Raw genomic sequence first — 21,344 nt, 5'->3', positions numbered from 1 at the left:
TAACCTTTATCTATATTTATATATTTATAGACTAATTTAAGTAATATATTATTAACTATAATAAATAATAAGTTAAGGATATTTAGGTTACCTATTTATATAATAAAGCTACCTAATAGTATAATAGCTACCTTACTATAGTAAACTAATAACTACTTTATAATATATCTATAAAGGATATTTATACTAGTCTTATTAAAAAATAGTAAAAACTAATAATAAAAGCTATTAAAGACTTAATAAAAGCCTAATATACTTTAATAGATATATATAATAGTTATAATATTAAAATATATACCCTATAAGTATTAAGAGATATATAAGCTTATAAATTAAGCTAGTAAGTATAGCTTTAGATAGTATATAACTCTCTTAACCTAATAATCTATAGCTTATTATTATTATTAGTACTAAATACTATAGCTTTATAGCTTATAATAATATTATAAGAATAATAAAATATAATAAGAGATCTTATAAGGTAAAAGTAGAATAATATACCTTATATACTATAATTAGATTAAGTAATATAATACCTATCTAAGCTATATAATATCTATAGTTAGTCTTATAATAAATAGTAAAGATAGTAATAGTTAAATAGCTATTAGGATAGCTAGTAATTCCTACCCCTAGTATATATATAATAGGGCTAGGGCTATATATAGTAGCTATAGGATATAAAGAAGGCCCTATAGGCAACCCCCTTTAGACTATTCTATAGTAATATAGGCATCCTACCTTAAGCTAGTAGTAGTATATAGAATATAAATAACTTTAGAAAAAATAATAATAGCTATAGTAAGTATAGGAATAATATATACCCCCTATATTATACTCTATACTAGCTATATAATTAAGGTAGATATAATTAAGGTAGTAGGCTATAGTAAATAGTAAGTATATACTAGTAAGATAAGGAAATAGAAGATTAAGGTATAACCTAGGGAGATAACTAGTCTATAGATATACTATTAAAGAAGGAAGAATATAGCTTAATAGATTATTTTAATAATCTATAAGCTATAATAGTATATACCCTAGCTAAAGAGTTAGAAAAGACTATTAATACCTACTTTATTACTATTATATAAGGTATAACTAAATACTATATTTATAGCTAAGCCTTTAGTTTTAGTAATAATTTATATAAATATATATATATAGCTTATTATAAAGGAGTTAGGCTTAAGCCTACTCTAGCTAGACTTAGCCTAAGGCTACTATAGGCACACCCCTAGTATACCCCCTTTTTATACTATAGTAGATAAATAGACTAGCTTTTCCTCCTCTTTTACTTTATAAGAGAGTTAATATTATTATAATACCTATCTATAAATATCCTAAGGCTAGTCTTTAATAATTAACTCTCTTCTATATTAATACCTTTTTTACCTAGCTAAAAGAAAAGCTAGTAAGATAAAAGTAATAATAGTAAAACTATAACCTAAATAATAGTTATTAATAGTTAAGGCTTACTAGGTACTCCTAGCCTAGACTATAGCTATAATAAAGTAGAATATATTCTTAAAGAAGGAGTTATAATAATTATAAGACCTTTTTAATACCTAGACTATAGCTAGCTAAAATCCTTAAGGTTAGATAGTAATACTAGAAAGTACCCCTTCCCTAGCTAACCTACTTATAGTTTAGTAAAAGCTTCTACCTATAGGTAAGAAGTTTAATAATAACCTTAAGGTATTTATAGGATAAAAGTAAGCTATAGTATATAAGTTAAAGACTAATATAGACTTTATTAACCCCTTAAAGTCTTAATTTATATATATTTAAGTAAACCTTAATACTATATTATAACTAAAGGTTATTATATACTTTAAAGTAGGTAGTTTTTAAGGTATAATAAACCTATATAAATTCTTAAGATACTTTAAGATAGTATTTAATAACCTTTATTAATAGTTTATAGTAATAATAAACCTTAATATAATCTTATAAGGTAATAAAGAGTCTTTTAACTACTATTATATATACTTTAAATAAAAGTTAACCTTAGCTAGTAGTTTTATATAGTTAGATAAGGTTAAGCTAAATAAACTCTACTTTATATTATTAACTATAATAAAGATACTTATAATTAGCTATAGTATTTTTTAAATAAACTATAATAATATAATCTAGGTACTTTAAAAGGTAATAGTTAACTTTAAATTATATAGAATTAAGAAGTAATACTAAGCTAGATTATAATAAAGATTATAAGGATAATATATAGACTATAAAGAGGATATTTAAATAATAGGTATCTATACTTTTAAAATTAAACTAGCTACTAGTAGTATAACCTTAAGTAGTATATAGTCTAGAAAGTATATTATATAGGTATTTAAGGTAGTATTTAATATATACTAGGAAGTAGGGTAATACCTTTATTATAGAAGGATAGGCTATATAATTATAGTTTATAGGCTTAAGCTAGCTAGACTTTTAATATTAGTTTATATAAGTAGTATTTTTATAAAGGATTAGTCTAATAGCTTAAAAAAAGAAAATATTTAAAGATAAGTCTCTTTCTAGGTATATTAGTTATAATAAAAGGTTAAAAAGGAATAGATAAGTAAAATAAGGTAGTCTAGAAAGAGATAGTTAAATAAATAAATACTAAACTATTCTTTATCTTTACTATCCTAAAGGTATATATACTAATAAATACCTTTATTAACTTAGGCTATAAATACTATAAAGTAATATAAGAGGGGGTAGTAAATAGGCTATACCTTAAAAGAATCCTACTACTAATTAAATAAAGAATTAAGTTAGCTATAAAGGAAGAGGTATTAGAGTTTATAATATCTAATATAGTAAAGGTTAAGGTAGATATTAATAGCTAGGTATTCTTAATCTTATTCTATATAATACCTATATTATTAAGGCTAATAATATTTAGACTACCTTAGCTTACCTACTATAGGCTAATAATAGATATAGAAGGGGGCTTTATTTACTTTAAAATAAAGCTATATTAAAAGATATATATAAAGAACTATAGAAAGAATAAAGAAGGCTTAATACTACTTAGTAAAAGCTAATTCTATTACTAGCTTAAAGTAGACTTTAAAGAATACTATAAGGTAATATAAATTATATTAATAAGTATTTATAAGATTAATACTATCCTTTATTAAAAGCTAGTTAGGGAATAGATAGTCCTTTAATAATATAAAGAGTTTAAAAACCTTTTTTAAGAGGAAGATATAGTAATATTACTACCCTACTAAAAAAGGTTTAAATATAAGATTAAGATTAAAACTAAGCTAGATAGTATACTAGAATAGCTACTATATAGCTACCTTTACTATATACCTTAAGACTAGTTATTAGAACTATAGAAATAGCTAATATCTTTACTAGATAAAGGCTAAATAAAAGTAAGCTTATTCCTAGCTATAATACTAGTACTCTTAATAAAGAAGTTAAATAGAGGGTAGTACTTCTATATAGACTATAAAGGGCTTAATATAATCTTAGAAGATAATAGATACTTACTCTTACTTATTAAAGAGATACTATAGGTCCTCTTAATAGTAAAGTAGTATATAAAACTTAATATTTATTTAGTATTCTATAGGCTATAAATAAAGATAGGGTTTAAAAAGTTTATAGCTTTCTAGACCTAGTTTAGCCTTTTTAAGTAACTTATATACCCCTTTAGTCTCTTTAAAGTACTAGTAATATTCTAATAATATATTAACTATATATTAAATAACTCCTTTAATAAATATATAATAGCCTACCTTAATAATATCCTAATCTATATTTTAAGGTCCTTATAAGACTATAAAGAGAAAGTATAGGTAATTTTAAACTACCTTAAGAATACTAGTCTTTATATAGACCTAGCTAAGTATAACTTCTCTATAAAAATAGTAAAATACCTAGGATTTATTATATAAGTAGGGGTCTTACTAAAGCTAGACCTAAAGAAGATATATATAATCTATAATTAGGAGGTACCTACTTTAGTAAAAGGGGTTTAGAGCTTTAATAGATTTATAAACTTTTATTATAATTTTATTTTAGACTTCTTAACTATATAAAAGCTATTTACCTAGTTAATAAAGAAGGGTATACTATTTATATAGAATAAAGAGAAGGTAACTATATTTAAGATATTAAAATTATTATTCTTATTAAGCCTATACTTAAGCCTTTAAGACCTAATAAAGAAAATACTAATAAAACTAGATACCTTTAGTATAAGACTAGGTAGCTATTTATTATAGGTTAATAAGAATAGGGTCTTCTAACTAGTAGCTTATTACTTTATTAAGCTATTAACTATAGAATAGAACTATATAATCTATAATAGGGAGCTTTTAATAGTTATTATATACCTTAAAGTATAAAAGCCTAAGCTTTAAGAGTAAGAAAACCTCTTTATAATCTTAACTAATTATAAAAACCTTAAGTACTTTATAAAGCTATACTTACTATTAGAATAATAAACTAAGTAGGTAAAGTTCCTTTTTTAGTTTTAATTCTAGCTATACTATTAATCTAGACTATTAATATAATAACTAAACACCTTTAACTAGTAGGAGGTATATAAAGATAACCTAGAAAGGCCTTTAAAAGAGATTATAAGGCTAATTAATATTATAGTAATTATAGTAATAAGTATAAATAAATAATACCTATTATTATTCTTAAATCTAGAACTCTTAGTACTATAAGAAGATAATATAGTAATAAACCTAAGCTACCTTACTAAGTTAATAGCTATATACTAAGGCGCCTAGTCCTTTCTAGAGGAGGCTAAGACCTATAAATAAGTTATAGACTATACTATTTCTACCTACTAAAGGCTTTAGTTTAAGAGCTACCTATAGATTCTAAGCTAAGAACTACTAATAACTACCTTAATAAAGAGAGTATACTCCTTACTTATAGTAGTATACCTAGGGAAGAATACTATATTCTTACTATTTATATAAGACTACTATTAGTTAAGAATATTTTAAGATATAGTATATTATATTTAGAATTATAAGTATTTTAAGGTATATAAGTTAAGAAAACTATATTAAGGACTTCTATAGCTAATTCCTATTAAGAAGTAATATTAGTAGTAAATCTTAGTTAACTTTATAATAGACTTACTAGCCTAAAAGGAAGGCTAACTATATTTCCTAATAGTAATTACTAACTAACTATTAAAGTATATTTAGCTTAAGATAATAAACTTTATAATAATAAAAGACTATATAATATAGTTCCTCTTATATTAATAATACTTCTATAGATTCTTTAACTAGCTTATAAGTAATAAAGGTTTAAACTAGGTTAATAAGTTCTAAAGGATACTATACTACCTAATTAATACTAAATAGCTTTTATTAATAGCCTTTTACCTTTAAATAAATAGTAAAATAAAGTAAGTAAACTAGGAAGTATAGGTAATACTTTAAGTACTAGTTATATATTCCTAGTATAACTAGCCTACCTAGTTACTAATAGCCTAGTTTATATTTAATAACTAAGACTTATCTATTATAAGCTTTAGCCTAAACTTCCTACTATATAGTTACTATAAGCTAGCTATATAGTTTATAATAAGGCTATTAGTACTCTTTAAGTTTCCTATAAAAAGAGTAAAGGTATTCTTTAAGTATATTAAGGAGGGCTTAAAGCTAGCCTAGGCTATAATTATATATACCTAATAGTAGGTTAAGAAGGCTATAAATAACTCTTAGTACCTTATAGAATACTTCTAAAAAAAAGATAAAGTATAGCTTTCTTTATATAATATTATAATAATATAATTAAATAAAAAACTTAATTAGGTTTAAATAAAATATATAATAATAATAGTCTTAATACTATTAATAATAACTTTTAATATACCTAAGAACCTTTATAAGATATTCTATATTAACTTTATTAAATAAGTTATAAATAATTCCCTCCTATCTTAAATATAAAGTAACTAAGCCTTTAAGTTAATACTAATTAAAGATAGGCTAAGCCTAAGGCTAATCTAAGAATATACTATTAAGAAAATCTTATATATATATTACCTACTAGGATAAGGCTATAAAAAAAAGATACTTATTAAATAGGTAGGGTATTAAAACCTAACCTAAGAACTATTAAAGGTACTATAAAATAATATTATACTTATAAGGTTTAAAGAATAATAAGGTAATATTTAAAATAATAATAAACTATATATAGCCTATCTCTATAAGACTAAATAAATATAGTTTACTAACTAATAATTAAGGCTATAATAGGTATAGTATAAAGGTATAATACTTTATATAAATAGAGCTAGATACTATACTAAGAATAGTAAGGACTTATAAAATAATAGAAAGTAATAATTATTTTATTCTAAAAGAAGTATACTTCTATACTTATAGCTTTATTAGGTCTTTATTAGGCCTTTTAATATATATAGTTTAGGCTATTAAAGGTTATTAATAAAAATAAAAAAATAATATTAAAAATATAAATTATAAGTATACTAGTATTATATTAAGGCTATAATATACTAGCTAAGTATAATAAAAATAAAAAAGAAAAAAAAAGAAAAGATATAAAAATATAAGATTAAAGGTATACTAATATTATATTATTTTAAAAATATAACTATATAGTAATAAAGTAAAGAAAAAAAGATAATATAATATATTTATATTTATAATATAAATTCTTAAAGCTCTTTATTATTATTATTAATATCTTTAATAATAACTATTAGATTAGAAAAGGTAAGGGTAGTATTATTATTAGCTAGGTTATAAGGTAGTAGTAAAGGAGGGGGTAAATATACCTAGATAGGTAATATTAAGTAATTATTAAGTAAAGGAGAGTAATAATAAGAGGGGGAATAGTAGTAGTATAAGTATAAATAGGAGTAAGAGTAATAATAGTATAAATAAGAATAGTATAAGTTATTATAATAATAGTAATAATAGCTACTAGACTAGTAGTATAAAGAGTAGCTATAATTTAAGTTATAGTATTTAATAGCTTAATAGTTAGGTATTAAGAGAGTAGTTAAGTATTATAATATTATTAAGATAATATTATTAATAGCCTTCTAATATATAGCTTAGGCTTATATTATTCCCTATTAAGATATAAATAGTAAATTAAAGAGAAAGTATATATATTTATTATAAGTATAATAAAGTTTTAATTAATTTAACCTAATACTATATAGGTAAAGCTATTAAAGCTACTATTAGTATAATAGCCTTAAGGTACTATTACTATTATAGTGTTAATAACTAAAGTAATAACTAATATAGTATTTAAGGTACTAGGTAGGGGTAAGGTATTAGTTAGGTTTATATAGGTATTAGCTAGAGTACTAGTAAAATAGTCTTAAGTATATACCTATATAGCTATTAGAACTATATATTTATACCCCTTAATATATATAATATTAGTTATTAGTATTATAATAGCTTTATTACTATTAATAAGTATTATTAAAGTATATATATATTAATATAGGTTAAGACTATTTATAAATAAGATAGGCTTCTAAATATAAGACTAATAGCTTATAGTATAGGTAGTATACCTACTATTAGTATTTATAATATAATTTAGTACTATTATTTAATATAAATATAAAAGATATATAATATATAAGAAGTCTAGCTTATTATTAGACTAATACTTTTTATTATTAGAATTACCTTATAAAGTATAGCTATAAATTATTTAATAGCCCTTTTTATACCCCTTTAGGCTCTTATTATTACTAGGTAGTAATAGTAGTAATAGTATAGTAGTAGTAGTTAATATTATAGGTTATTACTATTATATTTATATATTATTATAAAATTGTTTATAGTTTAAAGAGGAGTATTTTAAGAGTATAAAGTTAATTAAAGGTTATAAGAAATAAAAAAATAAAGTAGGTTAAAGAAAGGAGTAAGGAATTTATTTATAGAAAAGAAAGCTAACTAGGCTAAGAAATACCCTTTATTTTAAATATATTAATAATATAGTATATATATAATATACCTTACCTAGTAATAATAGGAAGATAATTTACTATACCTAGGTAATAACTAATAGTACTAGGAAGCTAAATATAATATAACTAGCTATAGATAGAGTAAGAGTAGGGCTAGTAAATACTAGCTACCTAGATAGCTATACCTAGAATAGGGGTAATTATAATATATAGACTACTTAAAAGAAATTCCTAAGTATAGGGGTTATAGTAAAAAGTAAGTAAACTAAGGTTATTATAAGAATATTCTTTAATAATATATATATAGGCTATAGGAGTATAGACCCTAAATAATAACCTAGTATAAGTATAAGGTATATATTAAATATATACTAGCTTAAGTAAGTAAGGTATAGTAGGCCTATATTAGCTTAGGTAATTATAGCTAATATAACTAAGGTACTATTAGAGAGGGGGGGTATATAAAGGAGTTAGGCTTAAGCCTACTCTAGCTAGACTTAGCCTAAGGCTATTATAGGCGCGCCCTTAGTACGCCCCCTTTATATACTATAGTAGATAGATAGACTAGCTTTTCCTCCTTTCTTACTCTATAAAAGAGTTAATACTATTATAATGCCTATCTATAGATACCCTAGGGCTAGTTCTTAATACTTATCTAAATATAACTACTAGCTTAAATAATTAAGATTTTATTTACTTTAATATTCCCTATAATAACCCTCCTATAAGTATATATATTAAATATAATATAGTATTACTAGCTATATATTATATCTTCTAGAATATATCTCCTAGATTATAACTATCTCTATAGATTATTTAAGTAATAGTTATATATAGCCTAATAACTTAAATACTATAAGGTTCTAGCTAGTTATACCTATACTTCTAGGTCTACCTAGACCTAAACACACTAGGTATACTCTATAATATATATACTAATACTAGCTTTAGTATTATATTAGTAAATAAGAGATAGCTAGTTAAAAACTATCTTAACTTAACCTTACTTATAAAGGCATAGCTAGTATAACTATATAGTATAAAGTAAGCCTAGTATATAGTAATAAAGTATATATACTTTTTACTATATCTTCTTAGTATATAGTAAGATAGTATATTAGCTATAATATATTAAATAATTAATATAACTATAATATCTAAGCTAAAAGCTAATATACTATTTAATATAGATATATTAAGGCTATTATAAATAGATATATTAATTATATAGTAAGAAGTAATCTTATATAGTTACTAATATATAAGTATACTAATAAGTATATAAGCTTAAGTATAATATAATATAGTAGTAGTTAAAGCTAACTTATATATTATCTTAATACTAAGAAAGACTATATTAATATTAGTCTAATATAGTACTACTAAAGGTATTAAATAAGTATAATATATATATAAACCTTAAATAATACCTAGTATTATAGCCTTCTTTACTATAATATAGTAAGATATATACTATATATTAATATATAATAACTTACTAAAGTATATAAAGCTATATAAATATATAAGGCTTAGGTAGCTATACTCCCTATACCTAAAGGCCTAGGTATATACTATTAAACTATAATAAGTTAACTTAATAATAAAGCTAATAGTAGTTAATAAAATAAAAAATAGTAAGTTTATTATAATACTAGAAGCCCTTAAAATAGATATAATTATATATCTTATTAATATTAATATCTATTATAATAGCTTATAATAGTAAAATATAGCTTTATATAGGCTAGTTATAAACTATATAGTACTTTTTAAGGATAAAGGCTTTACTATAGTACCCCTAAAGGAATATATATATATATACCTAAAGCTAGGCTAGGAAGAAATACTTTTATATTACTATAAGGTATACCTATAGGGTTTTAAGGAATAGAAGATTATCTAGATAATAGTTAATAATCTTATTACTAAAAGTAAGCTAGAATATATATATATATAAGTACTATTTATATTCCCTATCTTTATTATCTAGTAAGGGTAAGGTAATAAGAAGAAAGGTTATATAGTAGTAAATATAAGGCCTCTAAATAAATAGGCCTTAAATAATATATACCCTATATAATAATAAGATACTATTATAAATAAATTAGCCTATACTAAATATATTACTATTATTAATACTATAGTATTTTACTATTAATAGTAACTATATCTAGACTTAATATAGGTATTTATAATTATTATATATAGAGGCTAATATATATTCTAGGTGCTTATTATAGGCTATAAGAATAGTAATATCTATATATAGTAGTATATAGATAAGATTCTAAGACGAACTAAGGGCTTACTATACTATAACGACATCTTTATAGGGTCTACTAGCTTTAAGGAACACTTATATTATATCTAGGAAGTTTTTTAGGCCCTACTACGTAGTAATATATCAATCGGACCTGTCACGTGCACAGCACTACTTAGGGCCATAAGCCACCCACTCAGCAGCTAGAGAATACATCATCATCATCTTGCCAAATTCCCTTGTGCCCAACAGTGCTCGTAGGCTTTGATGCGCTACGCAGAGCCTGTATGGCCTCCTCAAAAATGTACAGGCAAGCAAGCACTGAGGGGATCAAGTCGATGTGGTCCTTGTGTAAAGAAGAAGCTTCTGACATTTTCGTTCAATCATTAAAGCTGCCAATTAATCGAAGAGAATAAATATATACAGAATATAGATAATGCCCCTAAGCTGAGCCGAGTCGATCATCATTCAGCTGGCAGCTCTGCTACCACAAGCTATCAGTCTCCACCATCTCTTGTGGTGCCTTCCCTCTTTTCCATACCCTCTGAGGGCTGGCACTGCCCAGTATTGGTGTCGGTTTACTGCCGTGTACATTCGTTGCCGGGGGCGAAGGCGCTGACTTTTGTGTCGGTCGTGGGTTGGCGGGCAGCCCAGGCGACCCCGAAGGTACTTCTGGAGGGTTCGAAGTGTGGCTGTTTTGCGAACTGGGCGAGCGCTGCAGCGCAATATTTGGCGCGTATCCATGATGCGCAGGGTAGCTGTCCTCTGGCGTAAGCGGCGCCGGTCGCCTGCGTTTTTCGCCGGCGCGTGAAGCCGAAGTCGACGGCCGCTTGGCGGCGTTTTTCGGGTGGAATATCGACAACAGCATGCAATATACAAGCGGTAATGCTCCATTAGCCACCATGAAAGCCGTCTCGCTCTGGAACAAGATCCCAGATATGCCCATCGCCATCTCGACGATCCGATATACCGAATGGAGCAGGATGGCCACGCTGGCTGCTTCCAAGCCTGTCGACAGTAAGTATCACGCGCTGTCGCAAGTGGTTACTGACTTACCTCGGCGATGATTTGCTAGAAGTGAATCATCCTCAGCTTTTGTATGATGGCCGTAGGCCCGTTTGCTGCCGTGACAGAATGCCGCGACACAAACGCCCAATATGAGGATCAGGCTGAATGTCTGGACGCCAAGCCCGGTGATGATAATGATGGTAGATTTTGTTTCCTTATTGATTAGCAGTGAACAAAAAAATGCCGGTATATAGCTGGGACACTTACCTGCAACACCCTCTGGCCATAGCAAACGAGGACTGCACCCGCCACCTCCAGACCAACCACCACCGTGATCAGGCCTTGTATTCCGAGGTACAAACCCGATATTCCGCCATGAGGAGATTTGATTTTCGCACTGGTGACGAGTTTGCAAGGCAAGGCTGAAAGAATGGTGCTTGCAGCTAACAGTGGTGCCAACAGAGTACCCAGCAGGAATATCAGAAAGTACCGCTGCGAATCTCTGACGCGATGGAGCAATATTCTGCCCACAAACGCGATTATTTGGAGCAGATGCGACGCAGTCAGAAGCGAAGAATACCACACCGTTCCATGTCGCCGTCCGAGGAAAAGAGTGACTAGAACGAGTAGCCCATATATTGTGATGAATGTGGTGTTTCCGCCGATGCTGGGCTGATAAGCATAGAACCCTCCGGGCGCAGGACATGCCGAACCACAATTGCCAGCCATGTTCGGAAGAGCGGCGAAGACTCAGCTCGTTTTGAGAAAGAGTTTGGATACGTTATACAGACGGCGGCGAGTCCTGGAGGGGGTTATATATATTGCTAGGGCGGAAGCACAGCATGCAGGGAAGGAGGGGTGGCATCCGACACACACACACACACAGGCAGCAGGCAGTAAACTCACCAACGGAGACAATACCGACCTTGAATCCAACGTCTACCGGGCGCACATGAGAGATCCGCCCATGTGCATGTTGTGGCCGAGCCATCTGCGTAAATTAGTGGCGCCGGGACGTACCGAGGGGACACAAGCGTCGACGGGGAAGTGGCGGATGGCCGTCCTGGCGCACATAACAATTACCCGGTCCTGCAATCCAGAAGAATAATTGAGACATCAGACGAGTCTTTGCTTTATCGATACATTTCCGGCCGTTTGGGTCACTAACACTGACTATTCGTACAGACAGACGCACAGCCTTGCCGAGAAGCAACCAAGGGGGTGGGAGACTGGAGCGACGTGCTCATGGGGTCCCAGCCATTTCAATGTCAAAATCTGTACACATGGGCTCCGTTGGTTGGTGCAATTGTAGCACCCTGGGCGCATTTCGAGCGCGACCTGCAGCTTGTGTCCCGCGACTTTGCTGAAGGGTGCAGTCCGAGGTGCCAATGCACGGTGAACGTGCAGCGGCCGTTTATCGTCTGGTCTGTTCGGACGCGGGGGGTACAAAAACCTGATAGATGCATATGATGTGATGAAGGGTGGCCGAATTGCGGGGAATCCCCGCGCTGATTTGTATCATTTGTCGTTCAGAAAGCTGTTGTCTATCAGTGGCCTGATATGCAATGCAGCCGGTGCCCCCTGTCAGGCGGGAGCAAGAACAGCTTGGTTGCTGGGATGCCAGTGCGACACCTGTATGCACGATTTCGGGAGTGGTCAAATCAAAGCCTCGAGGTAACCGCTCGGCGACCGCCTTGCCCAAGGCGGACAACGGTCATGCCAGGACTGCGGCAGGGCTGTCTGCAGGGATGAGACAGCCATTTGGAATGACTTGTGCCTGTGGTCTTTGGATGCCGTTGGACCTTGAGCGTGCCCGGTCCGGTCGTCTCCAGGATATCATTGCCACTCCACGTCAGTCAGCCCTTGCTGGTGCAACAAACCACAGACATCGGAATGTTGTCGGGGTGCGGAATTTATGCCACGAGCCATCTTTCTACATTGTTTGCGTCGTTGCAACAATGCTGCCACGTTCTGATCCTGTACTACTTGCAACCAGCATGGCTGCTAACATCAAGCCGATGTTGTGCGCAAGGCTCACACTGGCGGTGCGAACCAATGCGGCAAGCTGTGCGACAGCGCGTTTGCGGTTTGCGCTGTGGTGAACCTGACTGGGCAGGATGAACAAACAGGACAAGGAAGAAGGCATCGCTTCGTAGGGTAAAGTCTTGTTGTTAAGAAACCACAAGTGCATTGCCGCCGAGCACTATATACCTTGCGCATTTTATAGACATCTTATGCATGAAGCATTGAAAACTAGTCCGGGACCAGTTCGCGAGGGCCGCGGCGCCCCGCGATCTCCGGTTAACAGTGTCATTGGTGGGACGATGGGCGATGGGCGAGACGCCTTTCCAAAGCTGGACAAACTTTGCGGCAGCGTAAAACGCGTAAAACCAGGCAGCAATTTCCTAATATCTTGGAAAACTGCGCCTCATCTAGTTACTATTCTGATCTCCGTTATCCGCTTATAATGAGCCACCGCCGTCTTGCGTGGCCGCCACAATCCCGTACCTACAACCTCGGGCTGATTTTCCTCTGTTTCATACTCTTTGTTCAAAGCTTCTCTTTCATTAAGTCCTTATATACATCTCGCTCATTCTATTATTTCTCTCATCAAAGCACCTCTTTGTCCATTGCGTGCCTTGCTTGCGCCACCCACCACCGACTAAATTAGTGGGCTGATCCCAGTCTCGCATACATTACTCCATCACCTCACTTCGATTCCATAGGTTCGCGACCGTTCGGCGCCTAACCCCTCCACCCCCCGCCACCATGTCGATGCGCATCACTCTCGACAACCAGCCCGAGTTCTTTACGAATCTAGACATTATCAGCGGACAGGTACTCCTGCACCTGAACCGCCCCGAGCAAATCGGCGGCATCATCGTCAAACTCGAAGGCGAGTCCAACACGAGCCTGCAGCCACCGTCGCCGTTTGAAAACGGCGGCGGCCGCGGCAATCGCGATGGTTACTCCACGTCCAACGCCGCCATCAACGCAGAAAGCCACAAGATCCTCTACAAGGTCCAGCAGGTCTTTCCCGACGAGTACCACACCAGCACCAACAATCCGTTTGGGTCCTTTCCGCTGCAGCCGGGGCAGCACCAGTTTCCGTTCAAGTTCAAGGTGCCCATCAACAACGCCTGCAGCGACTCGCACGCCATGGCCTCGCTGGCGAACCAAAGCCTGTCCGGCGCAGGCATGTTTGGCGCCCGCGGCATCCGTCTCATGGACGGCACACGACAACTCTACCTCCGCCACGTAACCAAGACGCTGCCGCCGTCGCTCTCGGGCGTATACAACGATGCCGAAATTCGATACTACATTAAGGTAACGGTACAGCGACCGGGCCTCTTGAAGGAAAACTGGCGCTTTCAGCTCGGATTCAAGTTCATGCCCATCGAGCCGCCGAGGCCGGCCGGTGTTGGCCAAGAATCCTTTGCGCGCAGACCGTTTAGCTTCACCTCGCGCCCGCCATCGCCGCCGGGCAAGCTAAAAAACTCCATGTTCGGCATGAAGAAGAGTTCCAAGGAAAAGAACGACTTGGACTCGCCCGCCGATTCGCCACCCCCGCCGCAGTCCGTCGAGTTGTCTGCGCGTTTGCCACATCCCTTGATCCTGACGTGCAACCGGCCCGTCCCGCTCAGGTTAATCGCGAAAAAGCTCGTCAACAACCCGCAACAGGTCTATCTGACGTCGTTTCAAATGGATTTAATTGGAGTAACCACCTTGTCTGCGCACGGGCAAACATTGCAAAAGAGCAACCGCTGGATCATAGCATCGAATCCCCAGCTGGAAGTGCCGCTCGTCACACCCACTGGCGAGGTCGGTAGTGAAATCACCGTGCCGGACCAGTATTGGAGCCAGAAACCGCTCCCGAATACTGTGGCGCCATCATTCACTGCGTGCAATATAAGTCGGCGCTACGAAGTCCAAATTCTCCTGACGTTGCGGCTAGGGAAGAGAAATAGCAGGGTTGTTGCTGAATCAATAACACTCCCGCTTCACTTCGCGGCCGTGGATGTGTACTCTGGCATCAAGCCTCCCAGAGAACTCGTGGAAGCAGCCACAAATGCAGGATTCTCGCAAAGCGAGTTGCGACCCCACCTCCCTCCTCGACAGTCTGTCTCCGGTGCAAACGGCTCAGCGGTGCCGCACGCACCGCCGCTACCTCTGCGACGACCTAGTGGTCCAACGCAGCCGCCGCCAGCTGCACAGGCGGAAGAATATGAAGATGCGCCTCCGAGTTATAGCGAAGCAATGGCCGACAGCGCCTCCATGCCGTTTGACCAAAACAACCCTCGCCCGCCCTTTAGCGGAGTGACGACGGAGAATGCGCCGAGCCAGCTGCCGCCGCAAAAGAACTGATATGACATAGAGAAGATATAAACCCAAACAACGGAATTTGGGAGGCAGGGAAAAAATACATTGTGCCAATAGCACTACTCATGAATATGCATAGATTTCAATATTACGCGATACCCATCTCAAGGCAAAGGCGTGAGGTAGTGAATGTTAAACCAAGCAACAGTATGACCAACAAACCGTCACTTCTCAAGCTTTATCCTCCCTATCTTCCCTGCTATTATTTTCAGAGTTACTCCTTTGATTTCTCTCGCTTTCTGATTCCCCGTCTAACTTATAGGTTGCCAACTATAGAGATAGATAAACGTCGATTTAGAAAAAACTGTCATCTTCCTTACTCTGTCATTTTCTTAGTTATTATTAACTTTAATCTCAGCTTTCTAATCTTCCTTATTATACTCTACAAACTTTTTTAATATAGTATATAGACTACCTTGTATTCTGGCTACCTGTTTTATTGTCCCCTGCATGGTTGCTTAGTAGGGCTACGCACATGTCAACGGGTGCTCACTACTCGGCGCATGGGTGACGTCAGGCACAAAGCCACCCAGCGCCACAGCAATCAAACCATCCTTCACACATCTGTCCAACCGCAAGCTTGTGCAATTGCACCCTCCAGACTGCTCCGTCACATCAACTCAACCCGCGAGCTGCCCGCGGGGCAATAGGCAATGAGTCGGCGTGCCATTCTCCAGCGCCCACTGCCATTGCTGTCACCGCGGCCTACCCATGGCTCCCGCACGTTTTGCGCTTCTGCGCGCGTCCACAACGATCCGCGGATACCCGGCGTAGGAAGAGAAATAGTCGACGACTTTGCGCAACTACGAGAACATTATGGTGCGTATCTTTCGTAGCCAATCTCTGAATCTGCAATAAAAAAAAGCAGAAGCAAAAGCAGAAGAGCTAATTTACTACCAGCCACGCCCAAGTACCCCATCGTGCTCGCCCACGGCCTCTTTGGCTTCTCCGAGCTGCGTCTCGTCCCGCGGCTGCCCGCGCTGCACTACTGGCACGGGATCCAAGACGCTCTGCAAGCCAACGGCGCGACCGTCTTCACGACCTCTGTGCCGCCGTCGAGCTCCATCGCCGTGCGCGCCGCCATGCTCGCCGAGGGCATCGCGGCCGCCCAGCGCGGCGGCGGCGGCGGCGGCGGGGCCTGCTCGCCCGTCAACATCATCGCGCACAGCATGGGCGGGCTCGACGCGCGGTACATGATTTCGCATCTGCTCGCGCAGTCGCCGCTGCGCGTGGCCTCGCTGACGACCGTTGCGACGCCGCACCGCGGCAGCCCCGTCGCCGACTTTCTGCTGGACCCGGCGTCGCCGGTCCAGCTGCCACGGCTGTACCGGCTGCTGGCCCGCGCGGGGCTCGGCACCGAGGCCTTTGCGCAGCTCACGACGCGGTACATGACGGGCACGTTCAACCCGGCCACGCCCGACGCACACGGCGTGCGCTACTTCTCGTACGGCGCCGACGTGGCGCCGACCCCGCCCTCGCTGCTCAGCGTCTTCCGCCTGCCGTACCGGGTCGTGCGCGACGCCGAGGGCCCCAATGACGGCCTCGTCAGCGTCGCCAGCAGCCGCTGGGGCGACTACCGCGGCACGCTCGTCGGCGTGAGCCACCTGGACCTCATCAACTGGACGAATCGTGTGCGCTGGGCGCTGCGCGCCTTGGTGGGCAGGAAGAGGACGTTTAATGCCGTGGCGTTTTACTTGGACATGGCCGACATGCTTGCCAGGGAGGGCCTGTGAAACGTATGGAACGATGCGGGGGAATCGGCGTCTTGGCGTTGAGGGTTGTCTGATATTGACTGGGTACATTCTATATAGAGATCAAAAGCACAGGGCGATAATAGTTACATCAAGAATAGAGACGTTTCAGTCGATTCAGCGATTAACGAGAGCATGCCGGGCAACAAGCATATGGAACCACAGAGACTAAGAGAATGCAAAAGAGGTATCAGTAGTATTAGAAATATAGAATACAGCAGTCTGATGGAGCTGACAAGCATCGCACGGGCGCAACACTGCATCGCTGTCCAACGGTCTCCCAGCATGCAAACAAACCAAACAAGATCTAACAAAGACTCCAAATCAAACAGGCGCGCCCGTTGGATATAATGCCCCAACTCAGTACTCCGGCAGGCTCGTTGCACCATGAAAAAAGGCGACGGCGACGAACAAGAGAGGTCGGTAATTGATGCGCGTAAAATGCAGTTTGGTTGTCATGTTTGATTCGCTTGATGGAGCAGGATCCGAGGAGGCGATGTCGACGGCGGTGACGTTGTCAGTGTTCGTGCCCGTTTCTCCCCGCGAGATGCGAAGAGGACGCTTGCCAATTGTCCACAGTACTGTCATTCCGTCCTCATCCCAAACAAAAAAGAACTTGCCCCCGGGTCCTCCCATCAGCCTTCAGTCTCGCATCACACGGGTTTACAATTACAGCTCGGGCTTGGCCTCCCTGCGGCGCTTAAGACACTTGCCCACGCAGAGAGCGGCGATACCGACGCCGACTATCGTCCCTCGTATTAGCCATGGAAAAAGGACATCGATACGGCCAAATCGGCTGCACGAGGAGGCAGGCGGATGGAAAGGGGTTATGGGTTTACGCACCAACAAAGACAATGCAGAAGACGACCATGACACCGACGTTCTTGGCGGGCCAGCTCTTTGAGCGCTTGGCAATCTCGTGCATGACGAGGCCGGGGTGGGCGTGGGCGACGATGGCGGCCATTGTGATGGATATGAGACTGTGGCGGCCACCTGTTAGCATTCGCAGTCTTGACGCAAAAAAAGCCCTCAATTGAGTCGGCTGGATCGAGACGGGATGAAAATGCAGCAATTCCAACTGCAGCTGCGAAGTGCCTTTATAATTGGCATCCAGATTGATCCAATTGCATCGCGCGCGTCGCCGTGAGGGTGAAGTTGCTGGCCGGGAGGAACGTTGATTGCAGCGGTCGATTTCCGGGGCGGGTTGTTTTTTTTGGCGCAGTGGATGATAATTTTCGCTCTCCTTGCGCTCCACCGCGAGGCACAAACGGCCCGGCAGCAGGGGGGAGGCATGGTGATGCGACGAGACGAGTGCGAATTGGACCATGCGATTGGGAACCGAAGCAGTAGCAGAGGGGGGACAGTTTGGCAGTCTTCTTACCTTGGGGATCAAGATTTCTTTGGATGGGAAGAGAAGGAGGATGGAGAAGCAACAAGTTAGGTGGCAGCGCGTAAGCGGACTGGAGGATGATTTTGTTGATCCAGCTCCATGCGCACTCCGAGGGAAGTGGAAAAGCGGGGCCTCACGTCACGGACCACCGATCGTGGTTTGGTGTCTCTGAACCTGGTCCTTGTTCGTCTTGGGTGCTGGGCGTACGATGGGTTTGTTTAGACGGTGAGCTGATCGGTCATTTATTAACTATCTTCCTTCGCTAATGTTAGTGACGTATTTGTTGGTCTGTTTCCCATTTGCTCCATGTCTGCCGATGCAATGGGTTAGTTCCCAGAGTCACGAACCAAAAACCCTATCCAGGTACTCGGGGTGCAACAAAACCGTTAACTAGTTCTTAGGTGAGTGGTCTGTCCGAGGGTCAATGTGCATGTACCTGTGACGATGACTGATGCATTATGGCCAACATGACACCGAAAGTGCCTCAACCCCAAGCCGTGGGCGTCGCCCGGCTGCCCTCCAAGGGCTCGGCTTCGCCCTGCGAGAGAGAACAAGACCAGAGAAGGTGGATAAAGAAAAACCAGCCAAGTTGCCCACGGCAAAATCGGGCGAAACGGAAGTGAGGGGACCAAGGAAAAAAGGCGTCTCGACCAAAGGCGGCCAGAGCCCTCGGAACCAATAGAGTAATTAGCGGCCCATTCAGTAGTACAGTGGCGTCAGAGGCTTTTTTTTCCCTTTACTAGGAGGGCTTTTTCTTCGCCGTCGTCTCCAATGTAGCTCAGCGGGAACGCCGCCTATTCGGAACAACGGCATCGATGTTACTGCGGGCATGCGGCCGCACCCTGTAGCCTGAGATTGCTGCATCCCAGCTGCTTCCATTTCTTTTCTTTTCTTCTCGTGGAAAGAGCATGCAACTTGGCGCATGTACATTGTGCATGCACATGATCCGGGGAGTGTTACATGCCAGTCTTTAGTTAGAAGAGCAGAAGAGAAGAAGAGAAGAGACAGGTCACACTATTGGTTGAGACAAGAAACACAACTCCAGCACCAGCAGTGACGCTGAGGTTTCGCCCCAGTGTCATTGCGTACTAATATATCGGCGGGCGGCGACAGGGGCGACTGTTGATGGCTGCGCGAATTTAAGCATGCTGGTAGCCCATCACGAGAGCCTGCAAGTACTTAATAATGCAGCAGAGTAAGCTTTTCTCGTCGCTGCAGTTGAGCAGCGGCCATTCCTTAATAATATCCGAATCCTTTGCGAAACCCAAAACGCCCTCCCCCCCTGTCGCGGCGCCACCAGCACACACGGAGCCTCCGACATGAGTCGCAACATGCGTGATTAACGAGGCGGCGGCTCGGGGAAAGGCCCCTGCTATCCAGTTTGTGTGACAGTGTTTCTTCCCCGCGGACTTGGCACTTGGGGCCGTTTCTCCAGTGGAAACACTCGGGTGGCGGCCAAGCTCGACGAGTTTGCGCCCAGCTACCTACTAGAACAACCCGACTGCCACCACGGCCTGGGCGACCAAGGAACAGCAGTAGCATTGGCAATACACGTGCATGCGGCGCCTTCTTGGCACAGGCGCTAGAACAGTGAGATTGTTTTCTGTCTGCACGGTCTGTCGGTCCAGCGACTCAGACAGCCTTGTGACCGCCGATAGATGACTTGGGTGGTTCAACGGGCCTGTTTCATCGACTTTGTCCGTGGCACAATGCCGAACGTCCCCCCGGAATACATGGTACAATGATAAAGCGTCCCAGTCTTTTTGTCTGCGTTTTTTGCACGTCGCAGTCTCCACTGGAAAACTTCCTCAAGCAGTCGCCGACTTCTTACTATGAATTGGTGTCAACAACAAGACCGGCCAAGTGGAGAACGGCTAGAAAAAGACCCTTGTAGAAATTTCAGAGAGCGGACAAATTGCGATGATTTGACCCAGTTTTGATTGGATGGGCGACCGAGTTTGTTCCTGGATGCACCTAACTAACTATTATCATCAGCTTTGGCGGCTCATTTCAGCTTTCGATACCGGTTCGCCAGGTAACATTATAAGGTGACACAATAGTTAGAACAATCGATGCGAACACAACTACTCTGCACATCTATGCCAAAAAGGATACGTGAGAAAATAAAATTCAAGTGTGAGATAGATTGGTCTACGCAACCCACTGCCACACTTTGTCAATGCTCGGGCAAGCCGGTTCCTGGTGTCGTTCCAGCAATGCGACGCATAATCACCGGCACCAAAACTCCAATGAGCGAGACCGCGCTTTTGCTTATTCCTCTCACCATCGTATTTGCGCCGCCAGACAACCCGGACCAAAGAACGCGGCTAGTGCTCCAGGGTATAATGCAGCCCATTCCGGCGCGGCCCCAACGGCGGAGAATGCGGCGCTATTCCGTGAGTCCTGTCTCTCGAAACAATGCTCATTCCCACTCGGCGTAATTCGTACTCTGTCATTGACGACGGGGTTCCTGGCGGGCCAGTCATCACTGATGAGTGATCATGGAGCACATACTGTTCTCATCTGGTGCTTTGCTTCCAGGCATCGTCAACCCAATTCTTGCCTTTTCTTTATAATTAGCTTCCTGATTCTCAC

At 38.7% G+C, this 21,344-nt stretch overlaps 4 protein-coding genes across 4 annotated transcripts; 3 read left to right on the top strand and 1 right to left on the bottom strand.

Moving 5' to 3' along the window:
- Positions 1 to 10,704: 10,704 nt before the first annotated feature.
- CCM_08437 (uncharacterized protein) lies at positions 10,705 to 12,302 on the bottom strand (the record flags this gene model as incomplete). Its single annotated transcript, XM_006673576.1, has 5 exons — positions 10,705 to 11,228; positions 11,277 to 11,442; positions 11,496 to 11,650; positions 12,135 to 12,219; positions 12,249 to 12,302. 5 exons carry the CDS (start codon positions 12,300 to 12,302, stop codon positions 10,705 to 10,707), a joined length of 984 nt encoding a protein of 327 aa, XP_006673639.1.
- A 1,695-nt stretch (positions 12,303 to 13,997) lies between these two features.
- Positions 13,998 to 15,593, top strand: CCM_08436 (Immunoglobulin E-set; the record flags this gene model as incomplete). The annotated part of the gene is made up of 1 exon (XM_006673575.1): positions 13,998 to 15,593. The coding sequence occupies one exon, from the start codon at positions 13,998 to 14,000 to the stop codon at positions 15,591 to 15,593; it is 1,596 nt and encodes a 531-aa protein (XP_006673638.1).
- A 668-nt stretch (positions 15,594 to 16,261) lies between these two features.
- CCM_08435 (triacylglycerol lipase, putative) lies at positions 16,262 to 17,341 on the top strand (the record flags this gene model as incomplete). Its single annotated transcript, XM_006673574.1, has 2 exons — positions 16,262 to 16,427; positions 16,509 to 17,341. The coding sequence occupies 2 exons, from the start codon at positions 16,262 to 16,264 to the stop codon at positions 17,339 to 17,341; spliced, it is 999 nt and encodes a 332-aa protein (XP_006673637.1).
- Positions 17,342 to 19,934: 2,593 nt separating this feature from the next.
- On the top strand, positions 19,935 to 20,411 carry CCM_08434 (uncharacterized protein; the record flags this gene model as incomplete). The annotated part of the gene is made up of 3 exons (XM_006673573.1): positions 19,935 to 19,944; positions 20,142 to 20,304; positions 20,378 to 20,411. The coding sequence occupies 3 exons, from the start codon at positions 19,935 to 19,937 to the stop codon at positions 20,409 to 20,411; spliced, it is 207 nt and encodes a 68-aa protein (XP_006673636.1).
- Positions 20,412 to 21,344: the final 933 nt, after the last annotated feature.

The sequence above is a fragment of the Cordyceps militaris genome (assembly GCF_000225605.1).
Source record: "Cordyceps militaris CM01 unplaced genomic scaffold CCM_S00007, whole genome shotgun sequence".
Classification (NCBI taxonomy): Eukaryota; Fungi; Ascomycota; class Sordariomycetes; order Hypocreales; family Cordycipitaceae; genus Cordyceps; species Cordyceps militaris.
The sequence above is the reverse complement of the archived record's forward strand: the minus strand, read 5'-3'. Positions and strand labels throughout refer to the sequence as shown.